We start from the raw sequence: 27,113 nt of genomic DNA on the forward strand, positions 1-27,113 counted from the left end.
TCCTAGTGCTGGCCAGACTGTACATGTGCCATCCTTGCAGAGCATCTGAGCATATTCCATCTCCCTCACACCTCTTGCATGTAACAGGATTGCACATGTGCCATTCCTGCAAAGTGACTAAGCATGCTCCCTTCAGCCCAGGATTATAGGGGCAAAGCCAGACTTTCCCTGTAATGGCTGCTGTGAGCCAGGCTGGGGCCAGCACTGAAACTGAGAGCAGGGAACCTCTCTTCTGTGCTTTCAATAACCTCCCTACTGGTATCCATGGTAGTGTGGGAGGAAGCCATCTGATTCAAATGCAGAGGGAACAAGTCATACCTAGGATATGGTTGGGAAAGGCTGGAGGTGTGTATTGGCACAAGGAAACTGGGATTGTCTGGGAGCCAGGGAATGGAGAGGGTAGTGATAGGGAGCCATGGGTTTGGGCAGGGGGGAACTGAAATCGTAGAAAGAGCTGGGTGAGCGGAAGACTGAGGTAGGCAGGGCAAGGAAATTGGGACTGGGTGCCTGTGGGTTGGGAAATGGGGAGGCTGAAGTGAGGGTGAGGGGACACAGTTCTAATAAGGAGCTGTAGCGTGTGGAGAGAACAGAGATTGGCTGGTCAAAGACTGGCACTAAGACAGGGGAGCCAAGAGCACTGAGACTGGATGAGAATCTCAGGAAGGGAGATTGGGGCTAGAACTAGTGAGGTTGGGGAAAGTGGGCAGGGAGGAGAGTTAGTGGAGGTTTGGCAGGGTGGAGAGAGATTGGGAGTGGATTTGGAAGTGGGGGAGACTGGGATTCTGGAGGGGGGAGACTAGGATTTATTGGGCAGGGAGTGGAGAGTGGGACTGACTAGTTGAGGAAAATGGGCCTGGGATGAGGATTCAGTGGTGGGGAAGAGACAGGGCTGGGACATGAACAAGTTGGAGGGGATGGGGGAGAAGGTGTCAAGCTTGCAGAGAATGGCAGAAAGAGGAATCTATGCCCATTTGAATACACTCCCCTCCAGAGCCTGGAATGGAACCCAAGATCTGAGTCTCACCATTTTTCTGCTCTCAGCAAATATCTGTGAAACCCCCTGGGAAAGAGTCCTTTCCCCCTCTAGTGCTGGTCCAAATAGCACTAACTTACTACTGCTAACCGTTAGTCCATTAGCTTAAGTCTCATAGGACTGTGTCATGGATTTAAAGATTCCAATCCTGTTGATGACTTAGGTAGGTGTCAATGTGATGCCACATGATGGAATTTTCTATTTACTAAGTTAGCGTTTTAAATTAGGAAGTTGCACACATGAGATACATTAAAAGAACAATATTAAGGTGGCAAAGTTAGGCACTCTAAAGTTAGGAAATGCTAAAATTAAGGTAGTCCAATCTGAATTCAGCCCCCCGGTGCATATGTGATCTCTCTCCTGCCATCCATCTCCACCCTCTGACAAACAGAGGCTAGGGACACCATTCCTTACCCCATCCTGGCTAATAGCCATTAATGGACTTAGCCTCCATGAATTTATCCAGTTCTCTTTTAAACCCTGTTATAGTCCTAGTCTTCACAACCTCCTCAGGTAAGGAGTGCCACAAGCTGTGTGAAGAAGAACTTCCTTTTATTTGTTTTAAACCTGCTGCCCATTAATTTCATTTGGTGACCTCTAGTTCTTGTATTATGGGAATAAGTAAATAACTTTTCCTTATCCACTTTCTCCACATCACTCATGATTTTATAGACCTCTATCATATCCCCCCTTAGTCTCCTTTTTTCCAAACTGAAATGTCCTAGCCTCTTTAATCTCTCCTCATATGTTCCAAACCCCTAATTGTTTTAGTTGCCCTTCTCTGAACCTTTTCTAGTGCCAGTATATCTTTTTTGAGATGAGGAGACCACATCTGTACACAGTATTCAAGATGTGGGCGTACCATGGATTTATATAAGGGCAATAATATATTCTCCTTTTTATTCTCTATCCCCTTTTTAATGATTCCTAACATCGTGTTTGCTTTTTTGACCGCCTCTGCACACTGCGTGGACATCTTCAGAGAACTATCCACAATGACTCCAAGATCTTTTTCCTGATTTGTTGTAGCTAAATTAGCCCCTATCATATTGTATGTATAGTTTGGGTTATTTTTTCCAATGTGCATTACTTTACATTTATCCACATTAAATTTCATTTGCCATTTTGTTGCCCAATCGCTTAGTTTTGTGAGATAATATCATGTATTATGATATAGCTTTAATGAGATGATCACATAAAATTTTTTTCTTCAGAACTCCTGCCTCATTCAGTGTTTTGTTTTGTCTTCATTGTTCAATGTGTGGTCCCAGGTCTTAATTACTGCATGCTATTGAAACCCTGCTTTGAAGACAGAATTATTCATTTCCTCATGGGCATTTTTATGATGTTCATCACTAGAGTGCTTCACAAACACTAACGAAATTATTTTCACAACATCTCTGAAATTAGAAGGCAATATTATCCCCAGTTTACAGATGGGGAACTGAATCATGGAGACATTAAGGTCAAAAGTATCAACTAATTTTAGGTGCCCAGTTTGAGATGCCTAGAAACTGATATTTCAGAATAGTTAGTATTATATAGCACTTCATACATTTAAAGCACAGCTTCCATTGACTTCAGTTGCAGCTGTGAGTGCTCAGCACTTCAGCATGTCAAACTTCAGGGTCTCAAGTTTGGTACCCAGAAAATGAGGAACATGTAATTAGTGACCACCTGTGAAAAGTTGGGTTTAAGAGACTTGCCCAGTATCACACAGCAACTCCATGGCACAGGCTCCAATTCTCCAAGGCGGTATTCAACTGCATTAACCATAAGACCATTCTTTCTCTCCTGCCTCTCTCATCCATCTCCTGCCTTGTTTATGGCACATCTTCTAGCTTCTGCAAAAATGAGACAAGGAATCTTACAGACCAACAGCCTCATTCATTGCATAACCCTGATTCATCCCCAGAGCAGGTACATCCAGTGCACTGAATGAGACAGGGGAAAATAGTACAGTATGTGGAAAAATGTAATTAAAGGCTGCATCAATACATATGCACAAAGGGGCTGAATAACGGTTGTAAAGGCAACCTTTATTTTGGTGTTTTCCTAGCTTTTGAGTGTCTGACTTTTGCAATTTTAATACTGTTCTTTTAATGTAGTTTTGTGTATGCATAAATTATTTGGAGAGAGTATAAAACAGGATATTACAGTGCGAGTGAAGGATGCCATGGGGTACCTAGTGGTAGTGTAATACAGAATTTAGATTCTTAACTTAATCCCCACTCTGCTGGATAGAAGCACTCTGCCCCTAATTGCAAATGGAAAGCAGTGTCCTATTTGCAAATACTTCTAGTTGTCGGAAGGACTCTGGAAGGAGTGTAACTGCAAAATGAGGCATTTAGGAGGGAGAATTAAAAGGAGGGAACCAAGTAGTTTTCTTCAGTGCACTATGACTAGATGTTTTTTCATTCAAATATGTCCCTGGACACCTTAGAGCAATTTCAAGTTTCAGAACTACAAGATAAAACAATGCATATGCATTTTCTACTTAACCATCTGCAGTGGTGCTCAGTGTTCAGATATTGGGATGACAAGGGTTATTAAAAATATCTCTGAAGTAGATGTTTCCTTATTATAATCTTCTCAAAAATTTCAAGCAAATTTCAGAGCAGTTCGCTTATTAAAAGATGTATACTATGTGATCTGTAGAGAAAGTTAGTGTGCCCTCTACTGGTAATCCCTTGGAATAGCATCCTGAGCAGTAGCCTGCAAAGGAGTGAGATAGTAGCAGTTTGGGCAAGAACTGTCTACTCTGAAAGTTATCCTGGCTCCAGTTTATCATAGTTAGGGCTATAAAACTTTTTACCCCCTACTCGTATCCTTTATTCATGGATTTACCAGAGCAGTAGCTTAATTTTTTTCTCTTCTGATGAATTTGTATCTATATCTTGAACATTTTAAACATTTAGGACTTTGTTGCTTTAGGACCATTAATTCTACAGTTGCAAAATTGCAAATAGCTACATGTAATCATTGTTCATGTTGCCTAGTAACTAGAGCTGAGCATGTAATTCTAATTAGATAAATTTGATGGAATGTAGCCTCTTCTTTTCCCCCAATAGTGGAATATACATGAGCACATTGAAACTTCCTTTCATTTATTTCCTACAGAACTACAATGTCTTTGAATCTTTTACTGTACAAACTCATTACAGATATGCAAAATCTGATAGGTATTGCTTAATTGTGATTGGTTTTCTAACTTTCATAGCATATCTGTTCTCTGTTTTAATGAATGGGCAAGCATTTCAATATTAATATTTATGCATGCAAATTCAAAATTCTGTTTCAGTATAGAACTCTTAATGTTCACTGTCTTTTAACAATCATTCAAGTATTAGTGGAAAGAAAACACAGGGAGAGCAAACATGATCGAAAGCAAGTTATTTTAAAATCCCAAGAAATAGTCACAGAATTATTTTCTCAGCTGTACTGATAAACTTGCACAGAACTTCCTATGAATATTGCAAAATTAAACATGTGAAGTGCTTGTAGTATCAGGGCTTAACTCACATGAAATTAAACATCTGTATAAAGGCTTGCAGAAGCAGGGCCTTAATCCTAAATAGCATAGAAGTCCAGTGTCATCTCTTATCCTAAAATTCATCATCAAACCATCTCTTGCCACTAAATGATAGAGAACTATAATTTGGTTTTGCTATTAATAGAAACGGTTACAAACCTTATTCTAATTACTATAATTTTCACATTTTCATGTACTTATGTTGTATGTTCACTTAAATGAGCTCATTATAGTCTCTTAATCTGGTGATTAGTGAATTTTTCTAAGGAAGCTGAGGTGTGTGACTTTAAATGAGATTATTTTTATACCTGACTGTGTACACCTTCTTGTCTTTTTACTTAGATTCAACAGTTGTTTTGTTTTAAAGAAATGGTGATTTCTCATATATTTTTGAAAAATAATGTTTAGCAAAAGTGTAAGTAATTCCCTCTGCCCCCCCCTTAATTGTTAATTCTGCTTGAAGCCAGACTTCTGTTCAAGATCTGGCCTTTGGTTTATTTCACACTCATAATGATAGTCCTCAGATTAAACACTTGGTTGCTGAGGTGTTTACTTTGATACTACAGTGGGTTATTAAAACTTCAGATGAGAAATAAATATTATGTGGAACAATAATCTGGTCTTTGACAGACCAAGGAAGAGAAGAAATAAGAAATTCAAGCAGGACTAAACAACAAATCTTCAGTTGTCTAAGGCATCAGTAACTCTAAAGGAATGAAAGTGAATGATGTTCCAAAATTGTCTTAAATGGCCACAGTACCGGAAGTCTTTATCTTCTTAAGCTTATTTTGTGCCTTCAAACAAACCAATCCAAACCAAAACCCACTAATAGACAATACACTAGCAATAGCTCTGTAAAATTCAGGTTGGGAAATGTTTGTGATTGTCTTAATATTTGTCTCCAGAAACAGACATTTTAATCTTTGTAATAATGTTTAAACAATTTAAAATGGAAATTCTGCAACATGAAGAAGGAAGCCAAACTAAAGAGTGACATCTACTTCCTGAGCAAATGCAAGATTCAAAACATCATCCCCAGAGGACTCACCACCTATAACACTCTGAACGCTACGTAGAGCTCCATTTATGCTGAACAGCTCTTCAGAATGACAACTGAAGACCCATCTCCTGCACTTCATGTACTCCAGAAGGGACCACTTTTAATAAGAAATCACATCCAGCTCCCACACACTGGAAAAAAAAATATCAGGAAACTTGGAGATTGTGCAGGAAATCCAGAACTATCAAAAAATCCTGACGACAGCCATCCAGCACAAAACCAAAAAGTGGAATCAGCTACACCACCACCACAACCAAGAGAACACTGCCTCTGGAAAAAAAAACAGGACCCACTGCATTGAATTTACACAACACCTCAACATCAACCTATCAAGATTACTCCTGACTGGAACTGCATTACCTGTGCTGTCCAAGTGACCGAACTTCTGCCCTACTACAGAACCTGATACCATACTAACATGTGGAGAACTAGGATAATTATTTTGCCAACTCTGCCTCACAGAATTATTTCACAAAGACACCACCATCCACAACCACCCTGTCTCCACCAACAGACATTAAAAAAAAAATCACCTGACTGGACACCCCTCAGCGGATAAAACCACACATTTGATCATTTAAACACTGCAGGGGAAAAAAAATCAACTGTGAAATCCTTAATAAACATTACCTCCACCACAATATCTCCACCACTGAGAGGGAAGCTATGCAGTCCCTGAAATCCAACCACCAAGTAGTGATCAAACCAGCACACACAGGAGGTGTCATTGTAGTCCTCATTTGTAATGACTACACAAACAAAGTCAACTGACATCTCTGATACCACCTACTATAAAGAACTCAATAAAAGACCCCACTCCACAGTTCACAAAAGAGTTTAAGGATATCATCAAATCCTTCCCCAAACAAACCCAAGAAAAACTCTACAACTTCATCCCTCACAAACCCACCACAGGGACCTTTTACATGCTTCCCAAGATACACAAACAAGGGAACTAAGGCAGAACCATCATCTTTGGCCACAACACTCTTACTGAAGGAGTATCACGACTCATAGGGTACGTCTACACTACGGGACTATTCCGAATTTGCATAAACCGGTTTTGTAAAACAGATTTTATAAAATCGAGTGCGCGCGGCCACACTAAACACATTAAATCGGTGGTGTGCGTCCACGGTTCGAGGCTAGTGTCGATTTCTGGAGCGTTGCACTGTGGGTAGCTATTCCGTAGCTATCCCATAGTTCCCGCAGCCTCCCCCGCCCCTTGGAACTACCGGGTTGTGATCCCAGTGCCTGATGGGGCAAAAATTGCCGAGCTATGCCCTGACCCACCGCGGACACGGTGTTTGACCCTAGAAGCATTTGGAGCTCTGTCTGGAGATTTTAAAAAAATGATTTTGAATTTCGTCTTCTGTAACGGAGCGCTGATAGAACAGATTTGCCTGCCCTTACAGCGATCACGTCCGCATGGTCCATGCGGGAGCTCTTTCTTTATTTTGATTTTTAACTGCATCGCCACACGTGCTGATCGGAGCTCCATGCTGGGCAAACAGGAAATATTCAAAAGTTCGCGGGGCTTTTCCTGTCTACCTGGCCACTGCATCCGAGTTCAGATTGCTGTCCAGAGCGGTCAGTGGTGCACTGTGGGATACCGCCCGGAGGCCAATACCGTCGATCAGCGGCCACACTAACCCTAATCCGATATGGTAATACCGATACTAGCGCTACTCCTCTCGTTAGGGAGGAGTACAGAAACCGGTTTAAAGAGCCATTAAAATCGATATAAGGTGCCTCCTAGTGTGGACGGTTGTGGCGTTAAATCGGTTTTACGCTCCTAAAACCGATTTAAACGCCTAGTGTAGACCAGGCTATAGAAACAATCTTCAAACCACTCACCATACACAGAGCCAGTTTCCTCCAGAAACTCCAACTGTAACAACCACCTTTAGAACAATACCCTTGCCACCATGGACATCATCTCTCTATACACCAACATCCCTCATTATGAAGCATTGCTGCCTGCCTCAAATATCTACAAGACAATGGAAAACACTCAGAAATCCACCCCAAACACATCACCAAACTCATCCATTTCATTCTCTGCCATAGTAAAGAACTAAATTATCAGACACATAGATTAACAAGATTTGTTGGGGAAGAATCAGTGCAGCTGTTGTAAAAGGAAATCATGCCTCCCAATCTATTAGAATTCTGTGATGGGGTCAACAAACATGTGGACAAGGGTGATCCAGTAGATATAGTATACTTGGACTTTCAGAAAGCCTTTGACAAGGTTCCTAAGTAAAGACTCTTAAGCAAAGTAAGCATCCATGGGATAAGGTGTAAGGTCCTCTCATGGATCAGTAACTGGTTGAAAGACAGGAAACAAAGGATAGGAATAAATGGTCAGTTTTCAGAATGAAGAGAGGTAAATAGAGGTGTTCCCCCCCAAGGATCTGACCTGGGACCAGTGCTATTCAAAATATTCATAAATGATCTTGAAAAAGGAGTAAACAATGAGATGGCAAAGTTTGCAGATGATACAAAATTACTCAAGATAATTAAATCCAAAGTAGACTGTGAAGAATTACAAAAGGATCTCTCACAACTAGGTGACTGGGCCACAAAATGGCAGATGAAATTCAGTGTTGATAATGTAAAGTAATGTTTATTGGAAAACTATACATACAAAATGATGGGGTCTAAATTAGCTGTTCCCACTCAAGAAAGAGGTCTTGGAATCATTGTGGATAGTTCTCTGAAAACATCTGCTCAATGTGCAGCAGCAATCAAAAAAGCTAACCATGTTAGGAATTGTTAGGACAGACAAGATAGTAAATATCATAATGCACCTATATCTTGAATACTGTATGCAGTTCTGATCACCCCATCTCAAAAAGATATATTAGACATGGTTAGCAATCAAAAAAGCTAACCATGTTAGGAATCGTTAGGACAGACAAGATAGTAAATATCATAATGCACCTATATCTTGAATACTGTATGCAGTTCTGATCACCCCATCTCAAAAAGATATATTAGACTTGGGAAAGGTGCAGAGAAGGGCAAGAAAAATGATTAAAGGTATGGAATAGCTTCCATATGAAGAGAGATTCTAAAAATTGAGACATTTCAGCTTGGAAAAGAGATGACTAAGGGGCTGGGGGATAGGATAAAGGTCTATTAAAATCATGACTGGTGTGGAGAAAGTGAATAAAGAAGTGTTATTCACCCCTTTACATGACACAAGAACCAGGAGTCATTCAATGAAATTAGTAGGCAGCAGGTTTAAAACAAAAGGAGGTACTTCAAAGACCACACAGTCAACCTGTGGAGCTCATTGCCAGGAGATGTTATGAAGTCCAAAACTATAACTGGATTAAAAAAAGAATTAGGTAAATCATGGAGAATAGCCAAAATGGCTATTAGCCAAGATGATCCCATGCTCTGCGTGTCCCCTCTGACTGCCAGATGCTGGGATTGGATGACAGGATGGATTACTGAATAATTGCCCTGTTCTGTTCATTACCTCTGAAGCATCTAGCATTGACCCCTGTTGGAAGACAGGATAATGGACCAGATGGACCATTGGTCTGACCCAGTATGGCTGGTCTTAAACAACTTTACACTGAACAACAGTTTTGCCCAAACCACGGGAAAAGCCATATGCCAGTCTCTTAATGGGCCACCTCAAGGAAGAATTCCTGGAAACAACACACTAGAAAACAAGTGATATACCTCGTATAGATAAATGGTATTTTCATCCTCTGGACAGGTGACCTAAACTTTCATAGGTTTCCACTATAACTTCAGCCACCACCACCACCCATCCCACAGACTTTCTAGAACACTCCCACACCAGCATCAGCTTCCTGAACACCATGATCAGGTTCAGCAATGGAACTCTACAGACATCTATATAAAAGAGACCTATGTATAATCACACTTACCTCCACAAATCAAGTAACCACACCTGGCACACCAAGAAATCTGTTATCTACAGTTAAGCTCTCCGATACCACAGAATATGCTCTAATGAGAAAGTCCTGGATACACACTTAAAACCAACTTCACTAAACAAGGACACTCCACCAGGGAAGCAGATCACATCCTGGAATGGCCCATCCAAATGCTCCAAGAGAACTTGTTTTTCTACAGGGGGGAAAAAAAGCTCCACACTAGAATCCATAAAGTGTATCAAAGAATGCGGGGGGGACCACATCCTGAAAGAAAGTCTCAACCCTCTTCCGCCCCCCCCCCCCACTTCCTGGCCTTCAAACACCCTTCCCCGCCTCACCTTGCTCATCATCAAAAGCAAGCTGCCACAGTCAAGGACACACAACTCAAATGGGAGCAGACCCTGCCATAACAGATGTAAAATCTGCGGACATATCTCCACTGCTAAAATGATTAATACCTGCCCCACAACAATTAACCTTTTAAGATACATGAGCCTACCCATGCCTGTCACAAAATGTGGTTTACGTCACCCAGTGCATTAAACACCCCAATGACAACTGTGTGGGTGAAACTAGACAATCCCTATTCTCTCGAATGATCTCACACAGAGAAATGATGAGATAAAAACACCCTATCGCCCATGGGTGAACACTTTTCACAGAAGGATAACTCCATATGTAACCTCTCAGTCTTTATTCTCAAAGGAAACCCGCATAACACCTTCAAAAGAGGAGGCTGGGAACTTAAATTCATTACACTGCTGGGCACTAAATCCATCAACTTAACAGACACACTGATTTTATGGCTCATTACAAAAAGTTGTAATACACCTTGCTGCCTACTAAACCTCCTTTGTCCTTCAGACAGGTTAATTGCCCCCTTCACTTTAAGTGATCTCCTCGAACATGTGTGAATCATTTATGCTCAAGTCTGTCCCACCTTGTGTTTAGCTTTGACACTGCCTACCTTCTCCAGACTTGAAGAAGACCTCTGAGCAGCTCAACAGCTTGTCCCTTTCAGTAACAGAAGTGGTCCAATAAAAGATGTTATTTCCCTCCCCTTGTCTCAATGATAAAACTTTTTTTTTCCTCCCCTGAGAGAGGAAGAGGGCAAGCTCAAGCACATCCTTTTTTTTATTTTTATCATAGCACTGTAATTGTACCAAAATTGCAGTGGCCGTTAATACAGATGGTAGGAAATCTTCCATCCCAATATATTTTGATGGAAAATGGAGTTTCTACACAATTGAAATGTTCTGTGGGAAAATTTCCATTTGCCAATACAAACCAAAACAAAATACTTCATTTCAGGACCCGAACTAGAATATTTAGGTTTGTTGTTATTTGAAAAGTTTCATTTCAAGTCAATTGAACATTAAACTCTGTTTCCCTATCGTGGTACATTGTCTCATGGGTATTGTAGTTTAGATTCCTGATGCCCCTGTTCCTCTTTATGGGCTGGGCTTTCTGGCTGGACTATATTGAGCTTGAAGCAACATAATCTGTGACCATAAGGGAGAGCATCTTGCATCTTGCCAGTTGTAGGCAGACCCTCAAGAAGAACAGGGGCATCAGAAATCCAAATGACAACTCTCGTGACGCAACATTGATGTTGAACTGACTCAAAATGAAATGTTTTGAGTCAAAGCAACAAACCAAACTGAAACACTTTAATTCACGAATGTTAATGTTTTGTTTCAATAAAAACAAACAAAACATTTTGCCGTTTCTGAAATATTTTGGAACTTTTAATTTCCCTAAAGGTTTCAAATTTTCATTTAGATTAGAGATGAAAACAGTTGTTGAAATTTGGAATTTCTTGTGGGATGGAAATTCCTTTTTTTTTTTTTAGCTCAGCTGCTACATCTTCTGTTCTGTAGTGAGAACTGAACTTTGGGCAAAGGTAAACGTTTCTTAATTCCTTTTCCAACATATTTTAAAATAGTTTGAACATAACATAAGAAAGGCCATACTGGGTCAGACTAAAGGTCCATCTAGTCTAGTATCCCTTCTTCCAACAGGGCCGATGCCCGGTGCACCAGAGGGAATGAACAGAACAGGTAATCATCAAGTGATCCATCCCCTGTTGCCCAGTCCCAGCTTCTGGCAGACAGAGGCTAGGGATACCATTGCTGCCCATCCTGGCTAATAGCCATTGATGGACCTATCCTCCATGAATTTATCTAGTTCTTTTATGAACCCTGTTATAGTCTTGGCCTTCACAACATTCTCTGGCAAAGAGTTCCACAGGTTGACTGTGCGTTGTTTGAAGAAATACTTCCTTTTGTTTGTTTTAAACCTGCTGCCTATTAATTTCATTTGGTGACCCCTAGTTCTTGTGTTATGAGAAGGAGTAAATAATACTTCCTTATTTAATTTCTGCACACCTGTCATGATTTTATAGACCTCAATCATATCCCCCCCTTAATCTCTTTTCCAAGATGAAAAGTCCCAATCTTATTAATCTCTCCTCATAAGGAAACTGTTCCATACCCCTAATCATTTTTGTTGCCCTTTTCTGAACCTTTTCCAATTCCATAATCTTTTTTTGAGATGGGTCAACCACATCTGCATGTAGTATTCAAGATGTGGGCATACCATGTATTTATATAGCAGCAATATGATATTTTCTGTCTTCTTATCTATCACTTTCTTAATGATTCCCAACATTCTGTTCACTTTTTTGACTGCCACTGCACATTGAGTGGATGTTTTTAGAGAACTATCCACAATGACTCCAAGATCTATCTCTTGAGTGGTAACAGCTAATTTAGACCTCATCATTTTATATGTATAGTTGAGATTGTTTTCCAATGTACATTACTTTGCATCAACATTGAGTTTCATGTGCCATTTTTTTTGCCCAGTCTCACAGTTTTGTGAGATCCCTTTGTAGCTCTTCGCAGTCTGCTTTGGACTTAACTGACTTGAGTAGTTTTGTATCATTTGCAAATTTGCCACCTCACTGTCTACCTCCTTTTCCAAGATTGGTCCAATAAAAGTCACCCACCTTATCTCTCTCATATCCTGGGACCAACACAGCTACAGCAACACTGCATACATTCTCCAGAATCTGTTAAGATAATGAGGGAACAGTATGAGCAGTGTGACTAGCACCTTCCTTACCTTCCAATTGTTGCTGCTGCTGTTGTCGCCTATAGACATGGTTTAGTAATCATTTCACATTTACTTGTTTTAATGAGATTTCTATTTTAGAATATATATAAAAATAAAAATGCTTCATGAAGAAATGGTAGATGGCAGAAGAAAACTTCACTCAAAGGCACAATTCTAGGACAGAATAGTCTCATGTTTAGTTTTAAGGTTGAAGAACAATGTATGTGTAATGGCATTAAGTTATTTCTTCTCTGCTGTGCCTCTGAAAAGCATAAAACATTTCTCCTTTTGTCTTCAAGTAGTTCATTTTTTATTGCTAAATATTTTTTTAAAAGGATAGTGTTTTCAAGGCCCAAACTTAGAATTACCTGGCCCTATATGGTTTCACTCAACAAACTTACACAAGCTCTGCTGAAAGATTGTCACTGAAAGAGTTTGATCTAGAAAGTTGTAATATGGTATATGTAAGCTAACAATGCACTTTTATTTATTACTGGAGTCTTCAATTATGATCTGGTGGGTTGCCACTTGTAATTGGAACAGTTTAGAGGGTAACAGCTTGTGTTGGCGAAAAGAAAGACACACAAATATGGCACTAGACAGTGATTCATAATTATTTACAATGCTAGCAATTCAGCAGTGAACAATGGGTTTGAAATTCTTTAGATTAACATACAAACAATAACAGTGGTCATCCGATCACTGGGACTTGGGAGAGTGAGAAATCTAAAGTACTAAGATACTTCAAGATGCTCAGAACCACAGTGTACAGAATTTGTGGGGTAATTTGTACTACTGCGATAGCTGAGTAACAAATGTAGTAAAACATGCATCATAAAAGAAATTCCTAAATTAAATAGAAGACAGTTTTGTGATCCAAAACTTAAACTCAGATCAGCGGAAAAGCCATCTGGGATCAGCTACTTATTGTTGGGGAACAACTGATCAAGAATAAGAGGAGAGAAATAGAGAGATTTGGGACTAATGGCTATGTCTTGTATGACTTGAGTATATTAAAGGGTTTTTTTTTTTACATCATATATGTGCTGTGGTATTAAATTTTTAGGAAAACAAAGATGGAGAAATTCATGAGTGACATTCAGTGACAGAATTAATATCCACCACTGTAGATGGAAGACTGGCAAGCCTAAAATACCATAAATAAGGCACATTTGACTGTAATTCCTCTGAAGGAGAACAAAAACAATTACTTGGGAGTGGGGAGAACTTTCTGATGAAGAAAGATTGGAGGTTAATATATGTAATGAGGTGAAATGATGACTAAGAAGAGGCATAAGTCAACAAATATTTCAATGGGTATAATACCCTGTGGGGAAAGTAGTGTCTAGGTTAGTGAAAAGGATTAGGAATATAACTAGGAGCAATAGGATGAGTAAGAGGAAAAAAATCCCATACACTGAATGTTATGAAGAGTTTACGTACACCATGATTAGTATGTGGAATGATTTCCAAAGGGAAGTGGCAAAAGCCCCACTGCTTGTGACCCTTAAAACTAAACCTAGTAGGTTTTTCTAGCTGTAACTCTCGTAGTTCTGATATTTTTCCTTTCTCCATTGTTGTCAAATTTTTATATTTTTCTGCTTTGTCTTAGATGTTGTCATAATACTATAGCATAAAATCAGATGGAATATTAACTAGTTTTTGCTTCTTACAGGTACTTCTCCCAGCAGCTGGTCTCTTACAGTTGCAGGATGTGAAGAGGACTTGTTGTGAGTTTTTAGAATCCCAGCTTCATCCTATCAACTGCTTAGGGATTCGTGCTTTTGCTGACATGCATGCATGCACAGATCTATTGAACAAGGCCAACACGTATGCAGGCAAGTCTAACATGGTACAAAAAATAACCTGCTCTATAATTGGTTGGTTGGTTGGTTTGTTTTTTTAGGAAGGTGCTTTTTCTAGTTTGCTCCCTAACATTTACCCAAGATGCTTGAGATAGGTACTTTTTCTGAAAAAGTATAGTGGGATCTATAACATCTATCACAGGAAGAAAAAGTCTTCTGGCCAAAACATTGGTTATGTGGGCACAAGGGGAAGTGCATCTTCATGTTCTGTAATTGTCAGGACCAGAACCTTGAAACATGTGACCCAGCAAGAGATTCGCTTAGCTTGTAATTGTTATAGTTCAGGGTTATCTTGTGCACTGGATTGATAAATTGGAGGGGACATTTTTGGGCTCATCCAAGTCCCTAGTTAACTGAGCCAGTTTTGGGGCACTATGAAGAAGAATATCATCTTCCATTTTTTTTAAAAACTAAGCTTTTAGTTCTCTTCCTTGTGGAGACAATCTTGACAGCATAATCAGTGTAAACCAATGTAAGTCAATTGCTAAAGCTAAAAGGAAAAAAACACATGGGCACTCTTTTGGCAAGAGGAGGCTTGGAGGGACTTAAAGGGTCCCCTTCACCAAACATACACTGTATATGTAAAATTAGTCATAAGTGAAAATAAGTTTGGGGTGTTTCCCAAATAATAATCTTACTGTCTCTCCCCAGAATTTTTAGCCAGGTGTGGTTAAGAGTGGTGTGGGGAAAAAGGGGACAAGAATCTATTATGTTCAGGGATGGGCACAACAAAACTTTCTGCTGGCCTTCTCTGAAATTAACATTAAGGCGAATGCTGCTCACTTGAGTAGCTGCCTCATTGCAGATGTGCTTGCTACTGCTATGATAGCATCAGCTGTGAAGTAGAACTTTCTTTTTACAACTGCCACTAAAATTGCTATAAGCACACTGAGGACATATTGCGTAGTTCCTATACCCTGCTGGCTGCTCCAGTGGCATGTAAGGATAAGAACATAAGAATGGCCTTACTGGGTCAGATCAAAGGTCCATCCAGCACAGTATCCTGTCTGCTGATAGTGGCCAGGGCCTGGTGCCCCTGAGTCAGTGAACCTAACAAGTAATGATCAAGTGACCTCTTTCCTGCCATCCATCCCCACCCTCTAACAAACAGAGGCTAGGGACACCATTCCTTACCCATCCTGGCTAATAGCCATTAATGGACTTAACCTCCATGAATTTATCTAGTTCTCTTTTAAACCCTGTTATAGTCCTAGCCTTCACAACCTCCTCAGGCAAGGAGTTCCACAGGTTGACGAGGGCGGCCCAGGAGCTGATTTTCAGTGGCACTCAGGACACTGCCCGGGTCCTGGCCACCGGTCTGAGGGGGGCTCTGCATTTTAATTTAATTTTAAATGAAGCTTCTTAAATATTTTAAAAACCTTATTTACTTTACATACAACAATAGTTTAGTTATATATTATAGACTTATAGAAAAAGACCTTCTAAAAATGTTGAAATGTATTACTGGCATGCAAAACCTTAAATTAGAGTGAATAAATGAAGACTTGGCACACCACTTTAGAAAGGTTGCTGACCCCTATTCTAAAGTGTGATGCTTAGAGCTTGACACAGTAATGCAGCTGAGGCCTCACCAGACCTATTTTGCCATCCTGAAAGACACTGCCTATTCTTCCACCCTTACAGAAATTGCAGTCTTTGTGGTTGTTTTTCTAAGGGAGCAGGGAATGGCATTAGATAGGGATGCAGAGTGAAGAGTCACTCTTTTAAGTGATGATCTATTTCATATACAGTCCGGTCAGTGTCAATGAGTTCAAGAAGTCCAGGCCTTTGCCATTTCAAAAAAAGTTGCTAACTGACAGAAAAATGTTTAACCATACACAGAAATGCCCTAGATGTTAGCTATTGAGTATTTGTAGCAGAACTGTGCGTTGTAGTAGTTAAATTCTTACTTTCATTGCTCATTAGAATATACACCGGTAAAAATTCAAATGTTTGATATCAACAAATGAAAATTCACTTAAATTTTATACTATTATTTTTATGAGCCTGAAAATACTCTACACTGATAGCAGCGAAATGGCTAATGCGGTTCTTCGTATTATGCCCTTTGATTATTCTGCATTTCTGACATTCCTTTCTTTAAACCATCTAACAGGAAATGGAGCCATTATCCAGATTAAAAATAAAATAGTGCAAAGACACTAATATCACACAGCGGCTTTACTGTAGTGGGAAATATCAAGCTCCTTATCATATTTCTTGTTTAACAGTTGTCATGGTTTATAACATATTACAACTATAGACACTAAGGTTGTTTCTTTTCACCCCCTGATCTAATGCAGAGGAGAGATGAGGTTGAAAAGTAGAATTGTTTTAGAAATTTTCAATATTAACAATAAGACTAAAATTGAGTGGCACCCCCAGGAAATTGCTTTATTCACACAATGACATATATGGTGAGGTATTTTTTTTAAAATAGCTGACCTAGGTATAAACCACTTAGAGTTAATGTCTGTTGCACCAAAATTTTCTCTCCAGTAAAGAAATCTGACCATTAGTTGGTCACAGCCATGCTGGAGATCCAGAATATATTCCTACTCAGACTCTCATAACCATCACTGGGCTAGGGAGTAAATTCTGTGGAAACAACTCATCACTCTTTTATGAAGTAAATACTTCAACAGCCCAGTTAGCTAATCAAAGAATGTAGCTGATGGGAGATTTCAATAGATGGTCTCCTGAAGCTAGCTGGCATTTTCAGTGGAGATCAAGGAGTGAATGCCTATTCAGACTGAATGATTTTCTCACCTAGAGAGTGGCCATTCCAGGTTAGGGATTAAGTGGATTGGAAGGGCAATGTGAGAAGCTTATATTGTTGCAGCATGTTCTATACTGTCTTGTACCAATTCTCTAGGTCAAAACACTTCAGATTCCTGTGCTCTCAATCTGCTATTTTTCGTGATCACTGAATGGAATTGAAAAAGTGTATTTCTCAATACAGTATTCTTGTGTAAAATCTGGTACACTTCACTTAAAAGGACACCTTTTAGCAAAAACATTTTTCTAATTCTATTTTGAGCAGTAATTTCTGTTGCTATGCTTCTTTTATCCTTGTTGCTATGATTTTGTAGTATGTTCCAGAATGCAGTTATTTAAACATAAAAGTCAAGTAAATTACATTATTGCTTGCCTAGCTGATGGCCATACACTAGTTTATCACCTAAACCTTTTTGTACCTTTATGGTAATGGCATTAATACCTTTATGGTAATAGCCTAACATTCAGATAATTATTTTAAAGACAAACTTTCACCAGTTTTTGTACTCTTCATTTGCTGTGACTGATATTAAGAACTGAAGATACTGCTTAATCTTCAAATCTAGGATTTTTAAAAAAGGGTCTTCTATCAAAATGAAAAAGGGCAGAGGTATCAAAGCTGTGGTATTACCCATGATATTGGCAACATCTTCATTTTAGAAGAGGTGGGTGCAAGGAGTCCATTGATATTCCATATGATTGCTGAAGAGCAATGTGGTTCAATTGATTTAATTCATGATCTATAAAGGAATTGGCAACCTTTGGCATGCGGCCCATCAGGGAAATCTGCTGGCGGGCCGGGGCGGTTTGTTACCTGCAGTGTCCGCAGGTTTGGCCGGTCGCAGCTCCCGCTGGCCGTGGTTCACCATTCCAGGCCAATGGGGGCTGGGGGAAGCAGTGCAGGCCAAGGGATGTATGAGATATAGGAAAGGATAATATATGCTTTTTTTGTATTTTCTGTGCAGCACGCCTCTCACCCACACATGCACACTCTGTCAGCAACACTCGTGTAGATCTTTTTTCCTACATGCTTTGAGCAGTTACATATTTTAAACATTGATATTAAATATAATCATTGACATCTGAGTTAGCACCTATTGAAATTAATAATTCAGCCCTCTGAGCAATTATTTCATGTTCTCTGCTAATACAGTGAGACACCACAATATCAGCTATATTCATTTCACATTTTGAAGGTTTTCTTTATACATATAACAGTTGGAGACTTCATTTTAAATGACAGTTGAGGCTCTGGGGAATAATTGAGGTTGGCCCTTGCCCACCTGATCAATTCTTTGGATCCCCAGCACAGAGTACACCCTATAGTTTGAGAAGCATTAACATAGCATTCTCTTAAACTCTTAATGCAAATATATATAAAGCAAACTGTTATTAGTAAGAAGTTATGCTTCTGGAAGAACTGAAGTATGTCCTGGCATGTGAGGAGTCCTCTTCTGACAAGTTTGCCGAGACGTGAGGCAGGGATGGGGTGAGGGGAAGACCCTTTGTGTGAAGTCTCCTGAAGATCTACAAAATCTTAAATAAGCTTGATGCCTTCAATTTCTGAAATATATTTTTAAGACGCAACTACAGAATCATATAAAATAGCCATAAATGGTTGAAATCTATTAATGGTAAAACATGTATCTATGCTGTCCTGAACAGCAGATCACAGATGGAGACAAATTTAGGGGACAGACAGTAATTTTCATAAACTAAGCAGCAGATGGGCTATGCTAGCCTCCAAACCGCTCTTCCCACAGAGATTCTGCAAATCAGTTGTCATCCAAGAGAACTTCAGTAGATCTTTACTAAATTAAATATTCATACAGAAAAGTAGTTAGTCAAATCATAAGCAAAAAAAATGCTAGTACCGCAAAATCAAGAAGGTCTAACCTTATGTTTACAATGAATGCATTATTAATACTTGATTTATGCATACAAATATTTGATGCATAATCTGTTTCTTGTGTAGATTTCACACACACAGTTTCTCATGGGAAGTGAGATTGCTGATGTCCACATTCCTAAGGACAGCAGGTCAGACATTACTACCTGTGGCTTCTGGCTGGTACAGTAACAGGAAAGCTGTTTGCTGCTTCTGGATGTAGAATATGCAGGGCAAATCGCAGTATCTGCAGCAGATAATGTGAGGAAGAGGCAGGAGCCTAGTGGCAGCTTCAGTTCCTCTCTGACTTTTCTTTTCTCATCCTTGTTCCCCGCTCCACTCCCTCCAGCTTCGGCTTTTATACTTCCAATTGTTCAGCTGCTACTCCTCTGCATTCTGTTAGAAGTTTCTTGTTCTTTCCCTTCCTCTTGGTTCCTCTCTGGATCTGATCAGCTTCAAATCTTCCCTGATTCTTAGGCATCTCCTTGAAGAATCCCAGTTGAATGGAATACTTCAGAGGAGGCTATCCTCTTGAATATCGGCAGAGTACCTGCCACTAGACCTGGGTGGAGAACAGCAATTCCATTTTGCAGAGGATTTCAGATTTTGTTTGTTCGTTCTGATTTGGAATAAAAACCCTAAATTTCAAAATTCTCAGACACAGAAATGTGAAGAAAATTCATTAAAAATTCGAAACATTTAATTTTAATAATTTCAAAACAAAATTCTGCCTGACAGCTGACAGGCAGCTGGAAGCCCTGGCTCTGTAGCAGTCCATGAAACAGGCTGCTGAGGAGCTGGGAACTTGGGAGCCGTGGTTCCTCCAGCTCCTGGGCCAGATGGCTCTGAGGCAAGTCAGAGAGCTAGGGAAGCTGGCAGGAAACTAGAGCAGTTTTTGAATGGAAATTCATTGAAACCAGCTCATCTCTATGGAGCATTTCAATGTCAACAAGTCAGCATTTTCAGATGGAACAACATTCCATTGGAAAATTTCTGGCCATTTCTATCTGCCACTCTATCTAGAATGAGTAATTTCTGGGAAACCTGGAAGAGTAGAAGACTGAGGTAAACCTTACCATGAAACAGGTAAAACCAAACCACAATCAAGTTGTGGTTTCATGCAGCAATGGTACAGAGGTGTAGAATATCACTTTGAAGTAAAATTAGAACCACTAGTGTTGCCAGCTCTTGCAGATGCATTGCCTGTTTTGTGATATTGGGTGTTTAAAAAGCCCCAGATCCTGAAGTTATGTGCTCACATGAGAACTTCAGCTTTTATATTAAAAAAATAAAAACATAAAAAAAAAGTAAGGTGCTTTTCTAGCCCTTGTGGTTGTGGAGAGAAGCTTGAAAATGTGAATCCTAAGGGCTCAAAACCAGAAGGCAAATCAAAAGACCCCAACCTTTAATATTTGGTTTAAATCACAAACTTTAATCCAATCACATTTTTGGAATACGGATCATTAGTTTTTAATGGATGGGGTTAGAAATACTTGTTCACTTAATTTCAAATTAAGATTCTGCTGTCCCTCTTGTGGTTCTGTTAGTTAATGTGAAGCATACAGACTGATTGGTTGTAGCAGTACACAAGAGGTTTCTTAAGCATTATATACTGTGTGAAGGCAGTTATGTATTCTACCTTCAACACTGTACCATCTTTAGATAAATTATTGTTGATGAGCTATTAAAAGTGATCCCGTTCAGTTACTGTGTTCTTCCCTATTTTGGTTTCTCATTACAATAATTCATTTAGCTGCAATTTCACTTGTCTTCTGCTAACAGGATATGTATCAAACAGTTAACAAGATCTCTTTGGTAACCATCTAACTCTAAAGAGGCAGCAGATAACAGCTTAGCCTTTTTGGGTAACTAGAATTTATTCAGACTCCACCTGCTGTGCTGAAGTTCTCCTTTGTCCCTAGTGCATCAGACTGCAGGTTCATAGGTTTTCTCTGCTACCAGTAGCACTCAAGAAACTGAATCCTTGTAGCTGTTGACTATCTTGTGGGTTGTTTGTTCTCATTTTTCCTTTCTTCACTGTGGCTTTCACCTGCTCATTTTTGGCTTTATGCTTTATTTTGTGCCTAACCGCATGCCAACCCCTTTGCTTAAATCAGGGGTCAGCAACCTTTCAGAAGTGGTGTGCCGAGTCTTCATTTATTCACTCTAATTTAAGTTCTCGTGTGCCAGTCATACATTTTAATGTTTTTAGAAGGTCTCTTTCTATAAGTCTATAATATATAACTAAACTCTTGTTGTATGTAAAATAAATAAGGTTCTTAAAATGTTTAAGAAGCTTCATTTAAAATTAAATTAAAATGCAGAGCCTCCCGGACTGGTGGCCAGGACCCAGGCAGTGTGAGTACCACTGAAAATCAGCACGCGTGCCATAGGTTGCCTACCCCTGGCTTAAACAGTCTTCCACTCCTTCAAATCCCTGCTTTCTTTTTGTGCAGCTCCTTTCTAAAATCTGTTTCTGTCCTTGAGCTTCCTTCCTACATTGATTTTTCTGATAGATAACATTTTCTGAGTTCTCATCTTGTGTATCTTATCTTTTGTTCCGATTGCAATCTCTTCTGAGCAAGGAACATGTCTCTTCCTATTCTGTAAAGTACTAAGTAAATCTATGGTACGGCATAACTCCAAATCACTTGTTAAAAAGGTGTTTACATAATTGATGGTTTACTATTGATTATAGAATAAATTGGGTACTTGAATTGCATGGATGCTTAAATATCTTGATTGGTTTTATTAGGGAAGTATAAACCAGGGCTTCTGTACCTAAACTTTCTTTGAGGATTGGATTAGATCAGTGGTTCTCAACCTAGTTATCATTGTGGGCCATATATGCACCCCACGATGTGTTATGTGGTCAGCATCCAATGATACCTGTATGGCCCTGAGAATGTCACATGGGCCACAGCTGTGTGCTGATTGGGCCGTGAGTTGAGAACCACTGGATTATTATAATTTAAGGATAGTCACTTATCCTGCTCTGCTTCCTTCCTCTCCCTTGAAATCCCAGTGCTTCTTGCCTACCTCTTTTATGTATATCTCCACAACTGGCCTATGCCTCAGTTCATTCAATTGGCCTTGGCTGCTAACCCTTTTCATTCTCTTAGGAAGTCTTTAGATTCTGTAAACTTTGAACATATCCCTACATGGCTTAAAAAGAGAACAGAAGAGGTGGGAAATTCCTCCATTCCCTTATTTTACTTAGAAGGTAAATCTATCAGTTAGCTTTCGAGCCTACTCCTAGATTTGCAGGTTAGATTTTCTTGGGAGTGGAAACTTTCACTGAAATATCTACTTGAATCCAAACAAGATATTTTGCAAGCAAAAGAGCTGTTTCAAATCACCTTGTCATGCTTACTGCTTTAAATGACACACATTGTTCATATAGGGTAACTCATGCAATTATTTTGGTTCATCTTATTTATTGGTTGTGTGTGTGGAGAACATACACTTATTTCAATACTCATACACCTTACGGGATTCTAATTAACTGTATCAACTCAGGATAGGGACCAGGGCATCATTTTGGGCACCTCAGCTAAGACCTCTGCTCAAAGTGCAGGTGTGGTCAAGAAAGCAAACCGTGTTAGGCTACATATAGAAAAGGATGGAGAATAATAGAGATAACATTGCAATGTTATTATATAAATTGTTACTGCCCCGTCTGGAGTAATGTATAATTGATTATCCCATCTCAGAAATCTATTGCAGAATTAGAGGAGGTTTAGAGAAGGGTGGTGAGAATGATAAGGGGAATGGAAACACTGGTACAATGAGACATTGATTACCTTAGGGAAAGAATAAAAGGCGACATGAAAAAAGTTTATAAAATAATGAATGGTATAGAGAAGGTAGATCAGGAATGTCTATTCTCCTTGTCTTGTATCACAAGAACTAGGGGACATTCAATGAAATGGAGAGATGGCAAATTCAGATGTTGAAAGATACTACTTTTTACTCAATTTGTAATTAGATTGCAGAACTCATTGCCCCAGCATGTCATTGAGGTGAAGAATTTAGGAAGATTCCAAGAGGGATTGGATGCTGTTATTGATGATAACTCTAACTATAACAAGACTATACAATGCTAAAGAGTATAGAAGGGAAGTAAAATCGCATACTGCTGGATTTAAACCAGTCTCTAACCATTGGAGATTAGGTGAGATCATCAAATGTGGGGAGTGGTGGGGTGAGGGAGGGAGTGGGAGAGCAGAGATTATCTCACATCTTCTTATTGTGAGGTTTCTTGAACCTCTCTGTGAAGCATCTGATGCTCCCACAGTCAGGGACACGATAATGGACTAGATGTCTTGATCCAGTATGGCATTGCCTATGTTTTATGCTCACTTGTTTTTGTTAAAATCTGTTTAAATATTCATCAAAAGGTTTTCGCATAGGGAGTTACTGAAGACTTATGTATGTGCTTTACTGAAAAATCAGGCTTCTCAACCTAGAAATCTTCAGCATTCTTTATAACTCTTGGTCTTAAACATCTTTATCTGTGGTAGTATATGTCATGCATGAAGTACTATATAGTATAATACTGGAAAAGGCTTTAAAAATATAACTTTGGTTTTAATCTGTTTTGTCTACTCCTGGCTGGTCTTTTTATTTTCTGTCACTTCAAAGCAAATTTTTAAATTCCTAACATCAAACTGTCTCTTGTCTGTGATGAGACAGGTGATGAGAAAAAAAACCCAGTTAATAACCACAAGGCTACCTTTTATGCCTATTTATAAGCAACCATGTCACTTCCAAGACTCTAAACCAGTTCTTTCAACCCATTTGGTGAAGAATATAATCTTCACACTTTTTTGCTCTAAAGGATATTTCAAAAGAATCTATCAGCCCCCCAGTCCATACAGGCACAAGGCACTTAGTACCAACCACAACAGCTCATGGCAGAGTCTAAACCCTCAGGGTGTAAATCCTGAAGGAGGGACACAGCTGATGCCTCTTCTGCTTAGGAAAGTGCTACATGCTGGATAAGTGCTCTGTGTGCCAAACTTTCTCTCCCAGGATTTACAAGTCAAGGGACACATAGCTTAAGCTGCATCTGCTTAAGCAGTCCATGCATGTCACTTCAGACCCAGAGGTGACAGTTATGACCAGAGTGAGGCTGAATAAACCAGCATCAGTCAAGTACTTCCTTAAACTGAAGGACTGAAGGCTTTTAGATGTAACATGCTCTAATTGTTAAAGTGAGAGGCAGGCGTCTATTACAAATAATAAATAATAAAATATCTGGCTCTGCCACTGATTCACTGTAGATCTTGCTCAAGTCACTTATCTTCTTTGTGCCTCAGTTCACAATCTGTAAAATGGTTATAAGAGTTGCTCCTGGGGTGGCTGTGATGCTTAATTTAATGTTTTTAAGAGTCTAGAGATGCTCTGAAAGGAAATAGAGATGTGTAAAGTAATTCAATTATTTATGCTTGCTGAAGTGCACTTCAGATGCAGATCACTGGGATCAGTTCTAGAATGCTGACTGGGCAAAATTACTGTTAATGTTGAGGATTGTACTACAGGCTCTAAGTATGTATCCAAATAATCTATAAATGCATATTCATGTTGTATTTGAAGTATTGGTGTACACCTTCCAATATAAAACTAGTAAAAGATGAACAAGGGATCTTAAAATAAGGCATCCCCTATGGGAAGGTGGTGTGCTAACTTGACTTTCAAAGAATATCTTAAAGTGAAAAAAATCTGTTTAATCACTATGAAAATTACTTCTAATGCAAGTTTTCAGTGTCATTACTGTAAAACGTGAAAAGTTATTTTTATGAAACTTTTACATTTAACTTTAAAAATAACCTTTGCCTCTTTGAAAATGTATATACAAGTTGCTAGCTCTGCTTGTGTGAAGGCAACAATCAAAACTTGAGGTGCTAGAGAATATTGTAAAATAAGGTATTGTTTATAGACTTAATCACGTACGGTATGCTAAATCAATCTTGCTTTTCATGCTATTGTTTTATTGCTGTTTATAAACTAAACTCAGTGGTGTATGCTAAAGAGAACTTTTTTCTAAACAGAACAGCATTTTTCTGATGTCATACTTAGTGAAGAATTCCTCAACCTTGGTGTAGAACAGGTGTGCAGTTTAATATCCAGTGACAAACTTACAATTGCATCAGAGGAAAAGGTAAGATACATCTATCCTGTCTTCCTTTTGGATAGACAAAAAAAGTATCCATTCTTCCCAGATCTTACATAATTTTTTGGATGGATTTTTTTGTTAATCCCTCAGTAAAATGGTTTAATTGGTTACACACACATAGTGTTCTCTGCACTTAAGGAAGTTTTTACAGAAATGCTGTCAAGGTGTTAAACCTTTAAATTAATCCCCTGACAGATTTGAGCTCTTAAGGATTCTAAGAATGCATTTAACCAGTTGACTCACAGTTAAAAAGTTAAAGCTCCCAGCTTTGGGGCAAACCAATCAATACATATGTTAATGCAGCAACGTGTATGTAGTAATCGGCTAACAAGGGGACATACAATAAATTGGGTTTTGCTTTAATTTAGCTGGACAAAATAGTATTTTTGAAGTGTTTTTATATACCTAATACTTTTAATGTAAGATGTACCAAAGTGGACAGCTGTCAAGCTAGATTGGTCTTCAGATTTAGGAGATAAGTGTCCCAATTAAAAAAAATAAAGAGTGGGGAAGGGCTGCAAAAGAGATTGCTAGATAGCTGTGTATGACCAAAACATCTTTAAGGTATCTTTACGTTTTCCCATGCAGCCAGGTCTTGGTTCCATTGGAGTCAAAGGCAGAACTCCCACTAATTTCAGTGGGACCAACAATTAGCCCTTAACAAATACCAAACTAATTTGATTTACAAGTATTTTCATTTTGAACATATACATACAATGGTTTTTTTCCCATTAATAATGTGCTTATCTCTCTAAGGAGAGCTGCGGCCAGCCCATAAAATATTTTCAAGAGAAGGCTAAATCCCCCTGTTCAGGCGCACTTAACACATATAAGCATATTTGAACACAAGATGTATGGCCAAATGGTCACACATGCTTTATAGAAACTAAAAAACATTTTGAAGCCCTTGTGAGCATAGGAGGTACAGCCATCCTCTTAGAACTGATGCCATGTTGTTATTCCTATGGTATCATGAAAGTCTAGTTCTCTCCCACACAGAAGTGCTTGACTTTAATATATAAATGTCTGTCTCTAGAAAGACGCAGTTTTAATTCTCTGATTTTATAGAAACAGTTAAGTATTGTGCAGTGGGAGAGAAATCACACTTGCCTTGCCCTAGTTGGTTGGTTAAAGACTTTAGTGAGAGTCAAGTGTGATGACACCAGCAAAGATGCAAGGGAATTAGTTATGGATGGTAGTTATGGACTTCAGGACCTTAAGAAAAAGTAGGGTGGGGAAATATCTTTACTTAGATGCAGGCTTTTATTGAGTTTACAGCACTAACTAAATTAGTTCCTATTGAAAAAGTTCAGATTAGATTTGTTGACAGCTTTCATAATAGTGAGAGTAATTTGACAATGTCCTAATCCACTGGGAGTTCTCACTGAGGAACCAGTAGAGTACGTATTCAAAAAGAGATTGGCTCACATATGCAGGGGGGATGTTATATAGGATAACTATGCTGAAAGGATTGGAGTGGCCAGTTTATGTGGCCTCCTATTTTTATGCTTCAGAAACTTTAGTTCAAGTAAAAATTGGCTTTGGGGTCACACTTGTACTTTCATACTGATGAATTTGTAAAACAGGTGGGGACTCATTGCATGTATTTGTTTTCTGCAAGGTTTTTGAAGCAGTGATAGCATGGGTAAACCATGACAAAGATGTGAGGCAGGAGCTAATGGCACGCTTGATGGAACATGTTCGGCTGCCTTTGCTTTCCCGAGAATATTTAGTTCAGGTAA

The 27,113-nt window shown here is 39.1% G+C and overlaps 1 protein-coding gene across 2 annotated transcripts in view; it reads left to right on the plus strand.

Moving 5' to 3' along the window:
- The window catches only part of KLHL2 (kelch like family member 2), a 104,542-nt gene that overhangs the window by 52,583 nt on the left and 24,846 nt on the right, over positions 1-27,113 (plus strand). The window contains exons 5-7 of one of the 2 annotated variants that reach the window (XM_045019779.1): positions 14,338-14,500; positions 25,247-25,356; positions 26,993-27,109. In XM_045019779.1, coding sequence (XP_044875714.1) covers positions 14,338-14,500; positions 25,247-25,356; positions 26,993-27,109 — 390 coding nt within the window. Of the gene's footprint in view, positions 1-14,337; positions 14,501-23,246; positions 23,368-25,246; positions 25,357-26,992; positions 27,110-27,113 lie in introns of those variants that run through there. The other variant, XM_045019780.1, reaches the window with a different exon arrangement.

Source organism: Mauremys mutica, chromosome 5 (genome assembly GCF_020497125.1).
Source record: "Mauremys mutica isolate MM-2020 ecotype Southern chromosome 5, ASM2049712v1, whole genome shotgun sequence".
In the NCBI taxonomy this organism is placed as follows: domain Eukaryota; kingdom Metazoa; phylum Chordata; order Testudines; family Geoemydidae; genus Mauremys; species Mauremys mutica.